The 20048-nt window shown below is 37.5% G+C and overlaps 2 protein-coding genes across 3 annotated transcripts; both read left to right on the plus strand.

Moving 5' to 3' along the window:
- Nucleotides 1–3367: 3367 nt before the first annotated feature.
- On the plus strand, nt 3368–13069 carry LOC105334113 (uncharacterized). 2 transcript variants are annotated; one of them, XM_011437445.4, is made up of 28 exons: nt 3368–3616; nt 3704–3802; nt 3920–4015; nt 4192–4353; nt 4453–4726; nt 4855–4999; nt 5589–5649; nt 5901–6006; nt 7194–7285; nt 7540–7666; nt 7917–8048; nt 8164–8430; nt 8515–8718; nt 8808–8951; nt 9208–9317; nt 9407–9528; nt 9723–9844; nt 9929–10055; nt 10283–10401; nt 10493–10627; nt 10732–10911; nt 11081–11237; nt 11353–11459; nt 11580–11684; nt 11771–11902; nt 12041–12223; nt 12305–12518; nt 12690–13069. In XM_011437445.4, the coding sequence occupies exons 2-28, from the start codon at nt 3737–3739 to the stop codon at nt 13000–13002; spliced, it is 4002 nt and encodes a 1333-aa protein (XP_011435747.3). In that variant the 5' UTR covers nt 3368–3616; nt 3704–3736; the 3' UTR covers nt 13003–13069. The 2 variants fall into 2 exon arrangements, with proteins under 2 accessions (XP_011435747.3, XP_034311325.2); XM_034455434.2 differs by lacking the exons at nt 3368–3616; nt 3704–3802; nt 3920–4015; nt 4192–4353; nt 4855–4999 and having other exon boundaries at nt 4595–4726.
- Nucleotides 13070–15450: 2381 nt separating this feature from the next.
- On the plus strand, nt 15451–19185 carry LOC117684204 (serine-rich adhesin for platelets-like). Its single transcript, XM_034455437.2, has 3 exons — nt 15451–15578; nt 16949–17248; nt 18986–19185. Exons 1-3 carry the CDS (start codon nt 15464–15466, stop codon nt 19018–19020), a joined length of 450 nt encoding a protein of 149 aa, XP_034311328.2. The 5' UTR covers nt 15451–15463; the 3' UTR covers nt 19021–19185.
- Nucleotides 19186–20048: the final 863 nt, after the last annotated feature.

A 20048-nucleotide genomic window follows, 5' to 3' on the forward strand; every position in this document is an offset into this window, starting at 1 on the left:
AAGCATTGATTTCCAGACCAGGGTAAGAGTTCCCGGCTTACAATAATTAGGTTCCTGTCCCCTGAATTAACACGAGTACGGAATGCCTTGGTCTGGCTTTAATTGACAGTTCATAAAGTGAAAGTTTCTAAAGCTGTGTAGTTCACCACAAAAGAAGCTAATTTACGGTTATTTAAAATAGAGATACATGTTTTTCCATCTCTGATGGGTTTGAATTTTGCTTCACCTTGATTTGTAAACTTTAGACAGAATTAATTGAGCTGCTATGTAAACACAGGCGGGGAATCCCTATACATCAAACCCGACAAAACGGAGGCAGGCCAGCCGTGGCAATCGGTTTTTAGAACGCAGTTCGCAGTTCGCAGTTCGCAATTGAATAGTGAACTGCGTTCTACAGAACGCAGTTCGCAATTCAAAATTTAGTGCGATTGAATAGTGAACTGCGTTCTATAGAACGCAGTTCGCAATTCAAAATTTAGAATTCATATTTGGGGCCCGCTTGCCTTATATGCAATTGAATAGTGAACTGCGTTCTATAGAACGCAGTTCGCAATTCAAAATTTAGAATTCATACTTGCCTTATATACACTTGCCTTATATACAATTGAATAGTGAACTGCGTTCTATAGAACGCAGTTCGCAATTCAAAATTTAGAATTCATACTTGGGGCCCGCTTGCCTTATATGCAATTGAATAGTGAACTGCGTTCTATAGAACGCAGTTCGCAATTCAAAATTTAGAATTCATACTAGGGGCCCGCTTGCCTTATATGCAATTGAATAGTGAACTGCGTTCTATAGAAAGCAGTTCGCAATTCAAAATTTAGAATTCATACTTGGGGCCCGCTTGCCTTATATGCAATTGAATAGTGAACTGCGTTCTATAGAACGCAGTTCGCAATTCAAAATTTAGAATTCATATTTGGGGCCCGCTTGCCTTATATGCAATTGAATAGTGAACTGCGTTCTATAGAACGCAGTTCGCAATTCAAAATTTAAGGCAAGCGGGCCCCAAGTATGAATTCTAAATTTTGAATTGCGAACTGCGTTCTATAGAACGCAGTTCACTATTCAATTGCATATTAGACAAGCGGGCCCTAAGTATGAATTCTTAATTTTGAATTGCGAACTGCGTTCTATAGAACGCAGTTCACTATTCAATTGCATATAAGGCAAGCGGGCCCCAAGTATGAATTCTAAATTTTGAATTGCGAACTGCGTTCTATAGAACGCAGTTCACTATTCAATTGCATATAAGGCAAGCGGGCCCCAAATATGAATTGTAAATTTTGAATTGCGAACTGCGTTCTATAGAACGCAGTTCACTATTCAATTGCATATAAGGCAAGCGGGCCCCAAGTATGAATTCTAAATTTTGAATTGCGAACTGCGTTCTATAGAACGCAGTTCACTATTCAATTGCATATAAGGCAAGCGGGCCCCAAGTATGAATTCTAAATTTTGAATTGCGAACTGCGTTCTATAGAACGCAGTTCACTATTCAATTGCATATAAGGCAAGCGGGCCCCAAGTATGAATTGTAAATTTTGAATTGCGAACTGCGTTCTATAGAACGCAGTTCACTATTCAATTGCATATAAGGCAAGCGGGCCCCAAGTATGAATTGTAAATTTTGAATTGCGAACTGCGTTCTATAGAACGCAGTTCACTATTCAATTGCATATAAGGCAAGCGGGCCCCAAGTATGAATTCTAAATTTTGAATTGCGAACTGCGTTCTATAGCACTAAATTTTGAATTGCGAACTGCGTTCTATAGAACGCAGTTCACTATTCAATTGCGAACTGCGAACTGCGAACTGCGAACTGCGTTCTAAAAACCGATTGCCGCCAGCCGTTCTGCTACAGCTTATAATCCAGGAAAACGATAAGTCCGATTCGCTCGAAATTGTACCAAAATTGTTAAATTTCACTTGATGGTATCGAAAGGGTGACGGTACTTCTGGCAGTATTATCTAATGTAGCATAATTACACGCTCTATATCACGTAAATTAGTGAATTAAATAGGCTGAAATCTTATATATATGCACGTTTTTGTACAATCAGTTTTTCATGGTTTTTTTTTTATAACAATTTCATATTTTCTGGGTGAAATGAGAGTTGTTCCCATTATATCTAAAATGATAAATTCGAGTGAAAGGATTTTCAAAAAATGTAAAGGACTTTGCGGTTTGGATAAAAATGCAAATTTAAAACCCAAACCTCGGTAATAATTCATCCAAAGTTTCTTTCATCAGCGGAGGATTTTAGATGTGAGCTACTGGATGTGTCGACCAAACAGCGACAGCTCGGAACGATAGCGAGACACAAGCGGCTCACGGAGAGATAACGGTAGATTCTTCAAATTCCTAGCCCAATTTTACCGAATACTTTCCTATCTAATTTGAGTAAATTTATAATTTATTATCTATCTGGAAATAAACGTATTCTTTATCTTCTATCTAAACGTAATCTGTGAGCCCCTATCACCCATTTTAAAGTGGAAAGAAATTAGAAACAAAATATGTTCTGGATAACCTATTTCTCATACATGTGCAGTACTTGTCCAAGTTACACATTAAATATAATTTTGAGATATTAAAAGTCAATGGAAAATTCTTAAAAGTTAAACCATAATTTCTTCGAAAACTACCTTTGATGTCCTTTTCTTACTGACATTTAAAAGCTAGAAAAAGAAAACTAAAACAAAACAGAAATCACCAAAAATATTTTGAAAAAATGTCTTCGGAAATGAAAAATAGTAGATTTTGTTCCTTGTGGACAAAGAGATAAAAAATTCAATTAATTTTGTGCACTGAAATGTAAAATCAAATTCTCTGGAATTCGTCCTCGGCTGATTCGTGCACTTGAGCGAAAGCAGAGGTGATTATATAGCTCCATATCAAACCAGGCGCTACCAGATAGATCGGGCGGACCCAAAAGCTGAGAAAACTAACGACGTTACACCTCTATCGATATTGTCAATATATTGCAAAATGTTTTGCACAAAATGTCTATTAACTCGACAGGGAGTCGCATTCGGTTGTAGAATACGGAGATTTTGTACTAGATACCTTGATAGTTTTGGGTGTCTCACGAATCGAATGTGTCTCTGATGCAAAGTCTGCAAATTCTAAGACATCACATGCATACATACATGTATGTACGGATATTGCAGAATGTTACTGTAGCATTCCTATTATTTTTCCTATCAATTTGTGATCAGGCATGTTTATATAATTTCACTATCGCCCAAGTAAATGACCACCAAAGAATCAATACACATTACCGAAGTTAAAGAGTCGATTTCTTATAAAGGGAGCATTAGCCAGAACATTTCCACTAATACAAGGAATTAATGAAACATATTGGAGAAAATGAAAATAAAATCTCAAAAAATATTAATCTTTTCCGTAAATTTCCCTGGAATGAATAATCCTTCTATTGTTGTGTTGGGTTGTAAACATTTATATTGGAGGCAAGCTCTTTTTACTGGGGGTCGTAGAGAGCCATGGACCCGGGTCATCGATATTGGACCTCAGTATAAATGGAACCCTAGCGATACAGCAGCCAAAGAAAATGACAACACCCCACCCAGAGTGTTTCAAAGATAACATGTGAGTAATCACCAAACTGACATCTATAATATTTACTAGTAAGTCTTTCTCTTTTATGAAACTGAAATTCCTGTTTTTGTTTTGTAGCTTATTGTCGTTTCCCTTTCCGGTCCAAAAACCATGCGGCGCTTTCTGCCCCTAACTCTTCTCCCTCTATTTCTGGGTGTGTTCTGCAAGGATGAAATGGTAACTGATTTTGCTTATTTGATAAAGCTTCATAACATTGTTATTTGTAAATGCAATCCAATACATCAATGTTCAAATTCATGTTTCCTTATCCGGAAAAAATATCTGATCCCCAAGGTGGCCAAAGGAGTAAAAGGTTTCAAATCAAAAGGAAAATTTTTCAAAATAATGGGACCAAAAGGCGAAGATAGAAAGGCTTTCCAGATACTTGAGGTACGAGACAACCGTTAAAGTTTCCTTTCCATCAAATATTCTGAATGATACGATAAATGTACAAAACTTGTTACAAATGAGTTTTGGTTCAGTGTTTAACTAATCGCTAATAACGGAAGGGCGTATAATTAAAAGTTCATCGACTCGATGCGGTTGTTTTCAATGTGTTACAACAGGAGTACGAGGAGGTGAAGGGTCCCGATGATGGATCATTTGAAGAAAAGATTCAGGAACAGGAGCTAATTTATTATCAGTACGAAAAACAGCGACGAATCGCCAAAAAGTTAGGGGCGGATCCGGAAGAGGTTGAGATTCCTGAAAAAGCTAAAGAATACATGGTAAGGAAAACAACCCTCTCAGATCCACATTTTCTTTCGAATTATATGTAATTTAAGGGTAAAGTAAAATGTTGGAACGCATTATCATTACAAACATAGAAAGCATATGGCGCTGACCTCTCTAAAAGGAACAAACAAAAGGCTTCCCTTGAACAAAGAAAAAGCAATAAACAAAGAAAACAGCAGCTCGTTCAGAAACTGAACAAGGACGCCAACAGGAAAGGAAAGAATCGTCGAAGACGGCGTAACAGAAGACGGAGAAGAAGCAGATCACGTAACCGGAAGGGGCGGGGCAAACGCATGGCTATTGATGACGAGACACGGTTCTGGACCAATGCAATTGTTCCTTACAAATTTACTTCCGAAATCAAAAGTGAGTAAATTTAAACTTCTCCCATCTCCCATGCGTTAAATTTTTTGTTATCTATTTGAGCTTACGACGTTTGTCCAAAGTAACAAGTAAATCCACTTAAGTAAAAATATGCAATCAATAAATATTAGCTGAAGAAGAACGAATGGGTCGATTGCGCGCTCACCGGCGGTACGAGTACTGGACGTGTATCCGCTTTGTTCCATGGACGAAGACCACACCCAGCGAGTATGGGCTGGACCACAGCAACTATCTGAAACACGTGGACAACAACGGGTAACCTTGTACCCAGGGGTGGAGGTGCTGGTCGACTGCATGGGTCAGAAATTTTATCTTGTCCCGTTGGATTGCGGTGATGGTTACACATGAAACGAAAGAGATTGTTAAAAACTGTCCTTCCCTGAAATTGTCAACAATTCTAAAGTTTAATTATTCGGTGTTTACTAGTTATGTACGTGTACATTTGTAGTGCTTGTAGGTTTCATTTTTTTTTGTAGAACAGTGATTTTAATTTAACCATCGAATATGTTTTGTATCCGGATATACAAGGTATTGGAATGTAGTTTTAGGTTTTGAATATGTTTGATGTATTACTATAGTGTGAATTTTATCGTTAACTTACTGAACTTGTAAGTGAAATGTACTTGAATAAAGCTTTATCTTACAGTATCAATAATATTGCCGCGACTGTTCCAATGTTCAATGGCAATTTATTGTCGAGATAGTCTCGTTTCAGAAAAATACATGAATTATTACATTAATCATTACGAGTTTTCAGAGATTTAAGCATTCTTTTGACTAAATGTTTGCTGTTAATGTGTTACTACAGGGTTGTTGTGATACTTAATTGTTTGACATACCCCAGGTGCTGGTCTGTGTTAGGAAACACAAGAGGAAATGGACAGAAGATATCTTGCTGCATGGACGTAAGTCGCGGGGATTCGTATGTCCAGAGTCATTATCATAAATATGCTTACATTTTATGACGAGTATATGAAATCATTAATGCACAGAGGTTTACAAAGGAAGCCTCAATATCAACATTGTTTTCATGAATAATACAGAGAGAGAGAGAGAGAGAGAGAGAGAGAGAGAGAGAGAGAGAGAGAGAGAGAGAGAGAGAGAGAGAGAGAGAGAGAGAGACTCTTCGTTTGACCGATGTCAGTTGTATCTGTAGGAGTCGTGTGTTCACGAGCTTGGTCACTCAATGGGTCTACACCACGAGCAGAAGAGTTACCTCCACCACGACTTCATCAGGATCAACTTCAAGAACGTCATGCCAGGTAAATCATATATCACACAAAAAATAACGAGATATAAGCCCCCAATCACCCCATGTATCCGTCACTATGTGATTGTTGTATCCGTCACTGTGTGATTGTTGTATCCGTCACTGTGTGATTGTTGTATTCGTCACTGTGTGATTGTTGTATCCGTTACTGTGTGATTGTTGTATCCGTCACTGGTGTGATTGTTGTATCTGTCACTGTGTGATAGTTGTATCTGTCACTGTGTGATAGTTGTATCCATCACTGGTGTGATTGTTGTATCTGTCACTATGTGATTGTTGTATCCGTCCCTGTGTGATTGTTGTATCCTTCTCTGTGTGATTGTTGTATCCTTCTCTGTGTGATTGTTGTATCTGTCACTATGTGATTGTTGTATCCGTTACTGTGTGATTGTTGTATCCGTCTCTGTGTAATTGTTGTATCCGTCACTGTGTGATTGTTGTATCCGTCACTGTGTGATTGTTGTATCCTTCTCTGTGTGATTGTTGTATCTATCTCTGTGTGATTGTTGTATCCGTCCCTGTGTGATTGTTGTATCCGTCCCTGTGTGATTGTTGTATCCGTCTCTGTGTGATTGTTGTATCCGTCCCTGTGTGATTGTTGTATCCGTCCCTGTGTGATTGTTGTATCCGTCCCTGTGTGATTGTTGTATCCTTCACTGTGTGATTGTTGTATCCGTCCCTGTGTGATTGTTGTATCCGTCTCTGTGTGATTGTTGTATCCGTCCCTGTGTGATTGTTGTATCCGTCTCTGTGTGATTGTTGTATCTGTCACTGTGTGATTGTTGTATCCGTCACTGTGTGATTGTTGTATCCGTCACTATGTGATTGTTGTATCCGTCACTGTGTGATTGTTGTATCCGTCACTGTGTGATTGTTGTATCTGTTACTGTGTGATTGTTGTATCCGTCTCTGTGTGATTGTTGTATCTGTCACTGTGTGATTGTTGTATCCTTCTCTGTGTGATTGTTGTATCTATCTCTGTGTGATTGTTGTATCCGTCCCTGTGTGATTGTTGTATCCGTCTCTGTGTGATTGTTGTATCTGTTACTGTGTGATTGTTGTATCCGTCACTGTGTGATTGTTGTATCCGTCACTATGTGATTGTTGTATCCGTCACTGTGTGATTGTTGTATCCGTCACTGTGTGATTGTTGTATCCGTTTCTGTGTGATTGTTGTAGATCGTGTCAAAGAGTACCAGGAGGAAGACCCCTCCAGTTCAAGGACGTTCGGTTATTACGACTTGGGAACTTCGATGCATTATAACAAGTTTGTAAGTGTCATTTGATATTAGGATAATAAACGAGATTATTGAATAAACTAAGTGTTTTGACTTAGCACAGTTGAACAAAAATCAGAAACAACAATAGTACGCCTTTGAAAAAAAATTCCATAATCTCATTTTTCCTATGATTTATCATCTGAAAGTGAATATAGATAGTCGAGAGACAACTAGATTCCCAAAGATACACGTATATTTTCTCCTCTTTTTCATCGTATTAAGAAATTTAAAAAAAAATTTGTCAGATGTTTTCCGCCAACTCTGAACCGACGATGACTGTCCTTGACCCTAACCTTGAGTATCTGATGTTGACCCCTGACCCCTACAACTACTACATGTTCTACGAGATCTCGCGTATCCACCAATGTCAAGGTAATCTACTCAATCAACACAAACTATTTAACCATATCAAGTTAACGTACACATGTGAGGTTTGAATTTATAGTGGCTAGCTTTTTGCCGTTTAAGTAACTCAGAGCTGGACACATATTTATAGCTCGCTTAGTTTTCTTGCTATTGGGTTAAAAATCAAACTGGTGCAGATGGTTTGCAGAGAAAAAAATTACGCCTGACCTTAAGTTTGCCATGGGTGGCATTAACAGTAGTGTACCATTCATTGCAGAGATGCGTTGCTCGGACTTCCCTACTGAATGTAAAAACGGCGGATACGTCTCATACATCCGGGACACTTGCACCTGTCGCTGTCCAGAGGGCCTTGACCCTGTTACCGGATGTACCACTGTTTACCGTGGAGGTAGGATTCTCCCGACCCATCCATTCGAGACACTTTTATATTTGTATTCTGGACCAAAGTTAAACGTATCCATTTCGTTTCTTTAATATATAAAGACGGTTCTGTAACATTGCAGACGATAGACTCCGAGGAGCCATGTGGCCGTCAGACGGGTTTTCAATGTTAAAACCTCGTAATGGCTGTCCAGACGGATTTAAAGAGGGAAGCCTCGTTATGGGAGTCCCCGGTGCGGATCACTCCGAGCAGTACCATCTGGACACAAGGCTGACGGACGACGAACTGACCGTGAGGTTCTGTACAAAGGAGCAGACGACAGGCAGAGACACTGAGTGGGAGCCCGGGCAGTACTGTATACTACGGACCGACCGGAAGTGTCCCAATGGTAAGGTACTGTGTAATCTGACGATAAGGAAGTTCTGTCAATGATGAATATTACTAGTACAAGTATTTTTATTCCCCTAAATAGGATTTGAAGATGGTCACATCGTTGTTGACAACGAGAAAAATCCCCATGTGGCGTCACTTCCGCTTCCTGATGTTGACGTAGACAAGAACGTTCGTTTAAACTTCTGTTGTCGCAATGATGGTAGCTGGTTTGATCAGATCTATCTGCCAAGTAGTCAACCATTTGTATTGTTTGAAAGAGGATACGAATGCCAGGAGGTTAAAGGTAATCAACTTTGACAATCACTTAAAGGACTACTCATATAAATGTATCAGATAAGACAACATGTTACAAGAGAGTACCTTATGTTTAAGATATGATGACGTCGAGTGAATGGCTGATGATTGAGAACGACTTATCCGGAGAATACGAGATTGTCGGATCTGCGCCGGACGTTACAGTCCGACAGGACAATAAGTACTTCATCAACGTCTGCTACTACTCCCCCGTCAATTACGGTCTGTGTGTGTCGATATAAAAGTCGCTGGTAGTGATCGCTGTTAGACTCTATAATCCTTAAGAATAGAAAAGCTCTCTATGGTTAAAGAAAAATATTCAAATTGATTTCAATGTACTTTTAATTTAAAACATTGCATTTTTCTTCGCTTAATATTAGTTCAAGGCTGGAAAATTCAAATTTAAAAAATTTGTGTGGATCGAATCGTTAATTATTGGCAATCAATCTACACTCTAAGACAGTGGGTCTTCTTGTAGATTGTGGTGGCATGTTCGAACTGAGTGAGGACAAACCCACTGTGACCATTGCCTCCCCAAACTACCCTGTCCCCTACAACCCCTCCCAGCGTTGTCAATGGACCATCAGGGTAACGGAACTAGTCACCATAGCATGCGATGAGTTACCTTTATCTACAGATCGTATAACCCATTGATACAATGAATTCTGTCTTTACAGAGTCCAAGAAATACCAAAATAAAGCTTACATTTGAGAAGTTTGAGGTGGAGCTGAGAGAGGACGACACCTGTGGTGATTACCTTGAGGTTCGATTTACGCTTCCGGGTCAACCAGGCATCAAGTAAGCTGTTGTTGATGTTCTGTCCCTTTGTAAACTCGGTAAAATGAAGCAAGAGTACCGTGCTTTCTATCTCTGGGATAACAAGGAGTAGTACTCGTACTAGTAAATAATTCTAGATCTACTCCAAAAGGTTTTACAATTCAGATTTCTTAACGGAAAATCATTATTGAAATTGAATGCTGTTTTCTGTACAGCTACTGTGGATCCACATTTGATCCGACCGTCCTGACAGAGATGAACTATCTTGGCCTGGTCTTCACGAGTGGACCTGATGTTGTTCAATCAGGATTCAAAGCAACCGTATCGTTATTAACAGGTACAACAGGTGCTACATACTTAGCATCGTTACATAAAACAAAGCAGTTTTAAAGTAGGTTAATCGTTAACTGTATCTTTTCAGACGACGCCTTGTGTTACACTGGAGCCGGGGAGGATTACAGGGGGAGGGTCAACTTTACCAAGGACATGGAGCCCTGTCTCCCCTGGACTGAGGTCCAACACTGTCCCCACAGCACCTTCAACCAACAGTAAGCAGTTGGTGCACTTAACCAAATTCCTGAAATGAATAACAAAATACATGTATTTAAGTTTGACACGTAGCAGTGTGTGTAGAAGAAACAGACTTTGCAAAGTGACAAAACATTCTGGTTTCTACTATATAGAGGTAACCCCCCCCCCCCCCCAAAAAAAAAAAACCCCAAAAACAAGCTATTTTATTGTCATACTTGTTGCATTGTTGTAATTATGTTTTCAGTGACCTTGACGATGGCCTTGACCATAACTACTGCCGTAACCCTGGAGACGGTACATCACCATGGTGTTATGTCCACCGTGACAACTGTGGCAGAAATTACTGTGACCCCTGCGGACTTGGTATGTACGTTATATATACACAATGTCGACCCTGTTTCTTGTCTTACAGTTAGTTGCGCAAATTATGCTCAGTTTTTGGTATCTTTTACAGGTCACTGTTTTGACAAATACTTCGACTGCAAGGAGCTGCTTATAAATGGAACAGCAGTATGTGAACATGATATCGACATAAAGTATGGATGCCGGAAATCTTGTGGATTTTGTGAGGGAAAACCAGATAAACCAGGTGAGACACAAAAGAATTGTCCATTTTTTGTATATAATCATTATTTATTCATTTATTGATTCAAATTGTTAAAAATAAACTTTATAACAACCCTACTTTTACAGTAGTCAACGTAAAATGTAAGCCACCAGCGGATGTTGATGACGCAAAACCGACGTCACCAATGAAGAGTGAATACAGCGTTGGAGAAAACGTCACCTATAAATGTAATGGCGGACCTGAGAAAGAACTCAGACAGTGCTTGTCTGACGGCACCTGGTCTGGAGGAGGCTTTGTGTGTGGGCGTAAGTAATGCGTGAATCAAAAATAAAACATCCTTATTAAATGATACAAACTAAGTTTTTTTTTCAATTTTATTAGCAGTCAGAATGTTAATGTAATGTATAGTAGAAGTTCTTTCTCAGGGCTGGATTTAAATATGATAAACTGAGTTGTTTATATGAATTTTAACAGGTTGTCCAAACAAGTGGGTTCCCTTCAAACAATCATGTTACAGATTCTTTGACGTTGAAGTCAATAAAACTGCAGCTGGCCAACTTTGCAAAGCTTATGATGCAGTGGTGACGTCATCCAAAAATGCAGGAGAAGACGACTTTCTTACCCACATCAGGTTTTTAATGTTACATGAAAATATGTGTATGTGGAAACTTTGTGTCTTTCATCATTCATTATGTAGCAATGATTCTAGACATCATCACAGTAGTTTATAATTTATCTGTTTACAGGGACGATATGCGACCTATCTGGTTAGGCTTGGAGGAAGTTGTTGGTAGGGGGCGCCACAGATGGCAGGAAGACATGTCCCAGGTTACGTGGACTAAATGGAAGAAAGGTTACATATTTTTCAGAAATCATTTATGAAACTAATAATTATTCTTAGTACCTCTGATTCTGTCTCTTCCATTAAAAAAGCAAAATTTTGTTATATTAAAATAGGGTTTTTTATGTTTAGGTAAAAGCAGCAGTTGTGCGTTCATGGATAGGGAAGGCCGCTGGTCAGGGGTCAGGTGTGATGCCCCGAAATACCTCGCTGTTGTTTGTAAATTCGCACCTTCAGGTGCGTTCACTTCCTATAAAATCTTATTTTTTTTCCCATTAATATATCCTTAAGTTTTTAAACAAGATGGTTCTCTTCTAATTTAGAGCGAACTGAATGTGCTGATGCATATTCAAATTGTGAAGATAACATAAAATTGGAACCAGGAGCGTGCAATGAATATCCGGAATTTGCCTGGCAGAGTTGTCCATCAACATGTGGAATCTGTGGGACAAAAGGTAGAGTTATGAACGAGACTTAGTACATCGTATCCATGGTAAAAGGAAACCTATTGTGTGATCAACTAATTTAGCGTATTCTACTTTAAAACTCTGCACTTGCAATATTGAAATGTTGTTATAAACATTTTCTATTAGGTAAGGAATGCCAGGCCCCAAAATCTCCAGATAACTCAGTTCAACTTTCAAAAGGCCAAACGGTTGAGGTTGGGGACTTCATTGAGTATGACTGCAAAAAAGGATATATACTGAATGGTGGAAATCTGCGTAGAGCATGCCTTCCATCGGGAGAACTTACGGGGGAACCCCCAAACTGTATAGGTATGTACATCTGCAGCTTGTGTAATTTTAACTATACATTGTATCAACAGACTGAAATTGTAAAACCTCTATGTTGCACAGGAGAACACAGTTTACCGACGGCCAATTTTGACGTGGAATTACGTCAGCGGAGTCGTGACGGTGGGACCGACGGCGCGGCGTACACCGCCGTCAACGAGGCCCTCCGGGTACACAAGGGTGGGCGTCTGGTTAGGTGGGAGTTCTACAGTATATATGATGGAGTACTGGTCCTCCAGGTCTGGCGAAAGTCAAAGAGGGCAGGGAAGAAGATCAGGTGAGAGAGATAGAGAGAGAGAGAGAGAGAGAGAGAGAGAGAGAGAGAGAGAGGTGAGAGCGAGATAGTACATGTTTGATATAAAATAGGAGTATGATAAAGAGAGAAAGAGAGAGGATTGGACAAAGAATCTGTTTCTATCATTAATGCCATAATGTTATATATTTATAGTTTTGAACTGGTCGGCCAAAATGTTGTTAAGAGCTCAAAGAACCACAGAATTCGAAAATTCGAGGTTCCACGAGAGGACCAGATTAACGTGAAAGTTGGAGACGTGATTGGGTTCTTTTTACCCAAAGATATAAAAGGAGGAATAACTCTGGACAAATGCAATAAAAAGTTTGCTGGGCGGACTTACGGCAGTCAGCTAGTGTTTGACGGCCGGAAGAAACTACATGACGACTGGACGGTGGGAGAAGTGTACACATTCAAGCCGGACCCCCAGGACTGCAAGGTCATTTCTATCAAAGCCTTCGTGATATGAGCACGACGACCAATAACAGTTCTGTTATGTCTTATGTAAACAAAGGAAATTAAATTAATATGCATGATTTTACTGTTTCTTTTCATTTTAGAATTACAAAAGAAACACGTCTTTTCTTCTAATCTTTATTGTCAAACTGACACAAACCTTAGGCCAGCCTGAAATCATATATTTACATTTTTTGCTATATATACACTTTGGTGTTGCTACGAAAGAATATCTAAAGCTCATTGATGTATTCCATCAATAGATCTAGAGTACGCGACATATTGCATACGGTTTTATCTAAACAGCGTTTCATTAATTACACAAATGAAATTCAATAACGTGTTGTCACATTCACAAATCTAAGAAAGATAATGCAATGCGAATATATGCTTCTGCGGTTTTAAAAAACATATCAAAGTGCATCCAGATATGTGTCCTTTTATGACAATACATTTATCCTCATTAAATGACAGTGTTTTAACAACTAGTAAGTAAGGCATTGACTTACCCGAGAGACTAACTTATACCTATTTTGATAAAAATAAAAATTCATTGATGTGTATGATAATGTGGATTGCAAATATGTTGAATTAGTTAATGACTTCGTCAACAATTACTAGTATATTTCAGGCACGATTTACACATTCTATTATCTCTTAGAACATGTCACTAATTCCCAATTTCTTAAGGTAATTAAGTAGCAGAAAACTATATTTACGGGTAATTCAGTTTGATTTTAGCCACAATTCTACACAAACTAACAAGAGGCCCATGGTCCACATCGCTCACCTCACCTGGGCAACAATCGCCATAACCCTGATTAAATGAGCATAATAGTGTAAAATTCAAAATATCTTGACAAGTAAGTACAGTAGATCTAACACAGAAAGATAAGAAGATTTTTCTTTGTTCTTATTTACCCCCCCCCTTTTTTGGCGCCACTTTTCTCCATGGAATCATGATTAAACTGCCAGCTGCACAATTTGTCCTTCACACAAGTTTCAGCTTTTTTTGGGTGAATGCCATTCCAGAAGATTTTTAAAGATTTTTCTTTATATCATCCCATGTAAACATTAAGAATCATTTTAATAAGAACTGAACATCATGCAGTACGTGACAAACTCCGATATGATGAAGACGGGGTCTACTCATGGTTAACTGTCCAGTCATTGGCTTATATTTCGTTGAAACAGCGTCAATTTCACATAACAGAGCAGATCTTTGCAAACAACTTTCCGGTTTTGATAGCCTATTAATATTAGTGAGCTTCTCTTAGCAAATTAGAAGAAAGGGTGTCAATATTTGAGAGCTTGTTATGTTGAGCAATGTAGATAGTAACATCCTACAGAAAGTCCAAGCTCTTGTTAAAGCGGTTTTAACACCTATCTCCCTCCCAATTGTTGTCCTACCACACCCCGGTGATCATGATTTGAACAAACTTGATTCTACACTTCCAGAGGATTCTTCACCAAAAATTTGAGCTTTTCTTGCCTAATGGTTTTTTAGAAGTCTTTGTATTTTCCAATGTAAATACCTCCCCCACCCCCATTGTGAACACATATTACCCCCGGGAACCATGATTTGAACAAACTTGAATCTAAACTACCTAAAAAAAATAATTCTTGATGTCTTCCTATGCAAAACTTAATCCCCCAATCGTGGCCCTACCCTCGGGGACTATGATTTGAACAAACTTGAATCTACACTACTTGAGGATGATTCCACACGAATTTGAGCTTTTGTAGCCATATTGTTTTTTTAGAAGATTTTTTAAAAAGTAGCAAAAAATTCAATAACTCTAAATTACCTCCCCTTAAAAAAAGGCATGGCCCTTCATTTGAACAAACTTGAGTTCCCTTCACCTTCACCAAGTGATGCTTTGTACCAAGTTTGGTTGAACTCGACTCAGTGGTTCTGGAGAAGAAGTCAAAAATGTAAAAAGTTTACAACGACAACAACGACAGACAACGGACAAATCTTGATCAAAAAAGCTCACTTGAGCCTTTCGCTCCGGTGAGCTAAAAACCATCCCTGGTTCGAAACAAATCTTAGTCTTATTTCGTCATTGTCGGCATTTTTTATCATTATTTCAACTACAATGTATTATTATGTTGTCCAATATTATTGCAAGTCTTTGTGCGCCGAATATTGCAAGTTTTTTTTTCATCTAATGGAAACAAAAATTACTACACAAAACCCATTGTCAAACTTATTACATTGGAAATGAGACATCCTGAGAACCAAAAAGAAAACAAATAGTGTTTACATTCATACGATGACTTGGTACAAAGTGAGTTATTGGGACCATTCATTTCCTGAACAATGCTATTATACATGTAGTCCTCCGATCAGTTTGTTCAATGTTTGCTCCTAAAGAAACTCTACCAACTGACCGTCAACAATTATGACAGATCTATAAAAACATGGTGTTCCCAGAAACCAGGAGTCCAGAGTTACCGACAGAGGCACAGTCATGGCAATGTGCACGTCTAAGATCGCAGTGTATGTTTTTTTGGGCTGCATCGCTGCAAGTTCCCTACGCGTCTTTGTAGAAGCAGCCTCGACAGATAGCAAACAGAAGACAACAGGTGGGTACAATTTCAATCCCAGCCAATCAAATCATTAAAACTTTATAATGGGGGTACACCTTTAGTATCATTTTTAAGTAATACACATTTTGGAGAAAAAAAAGAAGATGGGGGAATAAGATAGCGCAAATGCCCATTTGGTTCAGTCGTTAAATACCATTTTGAATTTATTTTTTCCCAATTATATCCATTCAAATATATCATAATTCAAGCTTGCAAGAGCACAATTTCTAACTATATTCAGTTTTATATCTTTTTTTTTATAGATAAAATATATCTAACAAATGATACGAAAAAAATATTGTCTTAAAGTTTGGTGGCATCGAACCCATAACATAAAAACCCTAGATATATAAGGTTAGTTTATGTCAGGTGCTCTTACCACTGAGCCATTTCAGACACGAGAAAAAAAAGGCCGTTAAATGCCTTGTCTGACTTTGGCCACAAATTTACGGACTTGTATTATTTTTTCAAAATGTTCAATTTTTGGATTCAAAATGACATTTTTGATGTATAGTGGGTCATCTCTCCACGTTTTTGTTGATTGAAATCGGTTTGTTTTCAATTCGACTTTATTTAGACTATGAGTAAAATATGGAGTACCGACCCACTCTATGAAAAAAAATACCTCGAAGTTTCTAAAAAATGACATCATTTGCAGGTTTTGATACGTATGCATCTGCATGTTTGAGTCAAAATATTCCAAGTGTTGAACATATTTATAGGTAACAAATCAATGATGATAAATATACATCGTTTTAAATGATTTTAAAAAAAATCAGATTTATTGATATTTAAATTTTTCAGTAGCTTGTCCGACCGTATATGGGCATTTTACACGCCTTATCCACCCATCTTCTTTGTAATTATTTTGAAAAACAACGTTATGGTTAACGTCAATTTCATAATCGTAGACAGAACAAACTGAAATAGATTGAGACCATGAATTTTAGTTTTAATATTTGATATGCTCATTAAAAAATAATCTGGGCAACACATTGACTGATAACGTAATCTTTGGCATATATCTTTAACGTCATCTTTTAAAACGCGGAACCACAATATTTAGCGTCAAGTTTGTTCTTTCTATTTGTGACGTCGCTGTTACACAAAGGACATATATTATGTAAATTTTAAAGTCTTTTGGGAAACATGATATAAAAATTCCTCGTGTTGAATTCATGAATTTCAGGATGCAAAAACATGCCTACTCTTTCGTCAAACGCACCAAAATTTGAAGGATAACTAAAACAGCGCCTCAGTAAATCCAAAAATAATTAAGAAATGTACATGCAATATAGAACTCAAGAAGTCCACACTTTTCTTTTCAATTTTGAAACGAATGGACACAACGATTCCATGGATTATAGACAGTAAAAAAAGTACCTCGGACACTGGAGAGGAAATTTCAACAACTGTTTTCACTGTTTCCACAACTGTGATTTCCACGACGGCCTCAACCAAAGCAACTGATGGGACTTATACAACAATTTCAACAGACACAATGGACGTTGGTTCAGCGACTGATTCCATTGGTACCGGCGATGAACTCACTCTACAGCAATCCTCGTTCACCGGGGACGAAAATTACTTGAGTGGAGCTGGTGTAGAGGGCGCCTCTTTACAGACCACCACACTGGGAAGCGTAGAGGGGACCACAACAGATTACGGTAGATATAAGCGTATAGTTACATTAGCAAATATGCTTCCTTAGATATGAACTTATAGAACAGCAAAACGTCACAATGATTATAACACGCAGTTATTTGAAGGTTGCAATATTGCATGCGTAAAAAATATTGTTATATTTAAGGAATGGATTCAATATTTATTTGTTTTATACGATATAAAATGGTTTGGAGGAGTTTACGCTTTATAAACTTTTTATACTCTTCATTGTACATGTAGATAAAAACGGACATTTGACCTTTAAAACGACGTAGAATTATACAAAATTCAAACGTAACGTCAGGCGTATTGATTTTTGACGTTAGTCTCACTATGACGTGGGCAACATTCTTTATACGATATAAAATAATTTTTTAGCCGATCAGAAAGCGCGTTACAACCAGAATTAAATTATTAATGATTAACTACATGTATTTGCCATTCCAAATCGTAAATATAAGTAATGAACAGCCATATAAAAAAGTTTACTGAGATATATTAACATCTACCAAGTATTATTCCCTCTATTTCTTACGAAATCTTTAAGTTAATTCATAGCTCTATAGAAAAGGTCAGGCTGAAATCTACACGCCCTGTTTATCGATTCTACAGTGGCTGAAACTAAGAAGAAATTGACAGGTCTGAAATTGACACGCCCTGTTTATCGATTGGTCGAAACCTACAGCGACCTACAAAATATCACGGACTGCACGAAATAACCATGATGATGTCAGACTCAAAGTCTTACAGGAGACGATTTGGCTGTTTCTTTAAGCTAACATACTTATGTACATAACAGTTATTTGGTGAATTTTAATGACTTCATAATCAATTTATTAATTATACTCTGTCTCGAGTTTCTGCTTCCACCACTTTTCGCTTGATATTTCGATAATCATAAATACCTTTGTGCCCAAACTACGTTCATCCATTAATATGAAAAATTTCCAGATTATCTGTTTTGAAACGCCTCCTCTACCTCTTCAGGTTTCAATACACATCCCAAAATAGAAATTGTACGGGGATTTTTCATTGCATCAGCCATTAATAAGCCCGGATGATAACGTTTAAAAATTGCGCGAGGTGTCCCGAGTACTTCCGAATGAAGAAAAGATGTAAACATTTCCCATTATAAATCTCCATAAGAATTTTTTTTCGTTCCTGTAAACTTTAATGAGTGAAAAGGGATAATTTGTCAATAAAGATATCTTGGATATTTTCCATTTCATTGATTTCAACTGTACTTCTTTCACAGGTATGTGTATTTTGATTAAAAATTATCAAAAATTGATGGAAGCAATAACTTGGGACAGACTATAGTTACAAGACAGATGTTTATATAAACAATAAAATGCTTTTTCTGATGATTCATACAGGTTATGAAGGCAACGATCATTGCAGGAAAGATTTACATAATCCGCTAACGCGGGCTATATATTTTTTCTGCAATGTCGCTAGCTTCATATCCCGAATGAATCACCAAAGAAAGCATTTTAGTGAACTTGGTTTGTACGTGATCAAATCTTCACAGGATTTGATCACGTGAGCATTAAAATTCATATCCCAGTGAGCCTTTTAAGTTGGTATTTATTTCCTAATTTCATAAACTAATGGTGTCTGTACGAAAGAAAGAATTGGATACCTTCATTTTTGGACATACTACCGCAATAAAGCATGGGTTTAAAACCTGGTTAGAGATACAAAACATGCAATAATTCAATGAGACTTGTATTTTACAGGCCATTTTGGTGATGTTGGTGCCTATGGTGGTTGAGAAGAAATCTTGTTACAGTATCTAAGTATAAATAGTAACTGAATATGAAGTCTTACTTTCTTTCTTTTCCATTATTTTTGTAAACAAAGGACTGTAAAAAAATGTATGAACAATCATCGGGTGCTATACCTGTTCATGAATCAGATACTGTAATATCTGAGATGTTCTCACTTCAGTGTTTTTATTTAAATCGCTCCCATTTTCACGACAGAACGTGAGTACATCACAAATAGTTGTATTTGGGTGGCTGAAAACACCAAAGGTTTTTTTTACTGGCCCAATAATATATCTGTTTTGAAAAATGTTTTGCCATTGAATTAGCACAAGAGACGTTCCTCAATTGCAGATAATTTTCCGAAGAGGAAAAATATCATATAACATGAAAAATAATTATGGAACTAAATTGTAGAAATCACATTACGGAGATAGGAATAAAAAGAAAATATGGGAAATTTGGGTAAATGGGACACCTTTCGATGAAATTTCAAACTACCCAAAAATGATGTAGGATTTCTCATATTTCATAAATGTATTAAACTGTTTTGCATTTGTGTTAGAAAACGGTAGTAAAGTTTTGTTTTGTTTTCAATGGATAAATACAAACAAAAATTTTTATATTTGTTTTTTTTATTGTCCCAGTTACCCCTATATGTCGGGGTAACTGGGATAACTGTTCAAATACAGAGTGTCATTGATACTACTGGGTTTTTTTTTAAACTTGTGAACACTTTTAATGCAGTCAAAGACAATTGTTTCGGAGTTGAACATAATATATTCAATATAACTACATGTAGGCCGCCTCGCCTACCCATGGGGATGATTTTTATGACTAATGTGTGTGCTATAATGGTTTAATGGTTTTGACAATCGTATGCAATGCCTTTGCTGATAAAATTAAACATCATAATTATGTATGTTATCTTTCCATTCTATGCAATTTGTAGAAAATACAAAATCCTTTTTTAAACGATGTATTATCAACCTTTTAATGGTTCTCAGCTTTCATTTTCATGAGCATTTCATAGGAT

The sequence above is a fragment of the Magallana gigas genome, chromosome 7, assembly GCF_963853765.1.
Source record: "Magallana gigas chromosome 7, xbMagGiga1.1, whole genome shotgun sequence".
Taxonomy (NCBI): domain Eukaryota; kingdom Metazoa; phylum Mollusca; class Bivalvia; order Ostreida; family Ostreidae; genus Magallana; species Magallana gigas.

Excerpts from the sequence above, each read along its gene's own strand:
- LOC105334113 (XM_011437445.4), top strand. The coding sequence starts at position 3,737 with ATGCGGCGCTTTCTGCCCCTAACTCTTCTCCCTCTATTTCTGGGTGTG. Across the intron at positions 7,286-7,539 it reads CGATGCATTATAACAAGTTT|ATGTTTTCCGCCAACTCTGA; the intron begins GTAAGTGTCATT and ends AAAATTTGTCAG. Across the intron at positions 8,952-9,207 it reads CTACTCCCCCGTCAATTACG|ATTGTGGTGGCATGTTCGAA; the intron begins GTCTGTGTGTGT and ends GTCTTCTTGTAG.
- LOC117684204 (XM_034455437.2), top strand. The coding sequence starts at position 15,464 with ATGGCAATGTGCACGTCTAAGATCGCAGTGTATGTTTTTTTGGGCTGC. Across the intron at positions 15,579-16,948 it reads TAGCAAACAGAAGACAACAG|ACAGTAAAAAAAGTACCTCG; the intron begins GTGGGTACAATT and ends CATGGATTATAG. Across the intron at positions 17,249-18,985 it reads GGGGACCACAACAGATTACG|GCCATTTTGGTGATGTTGGT; the intron begins GTAGATATAAGC and ends TGTATTTTACAG.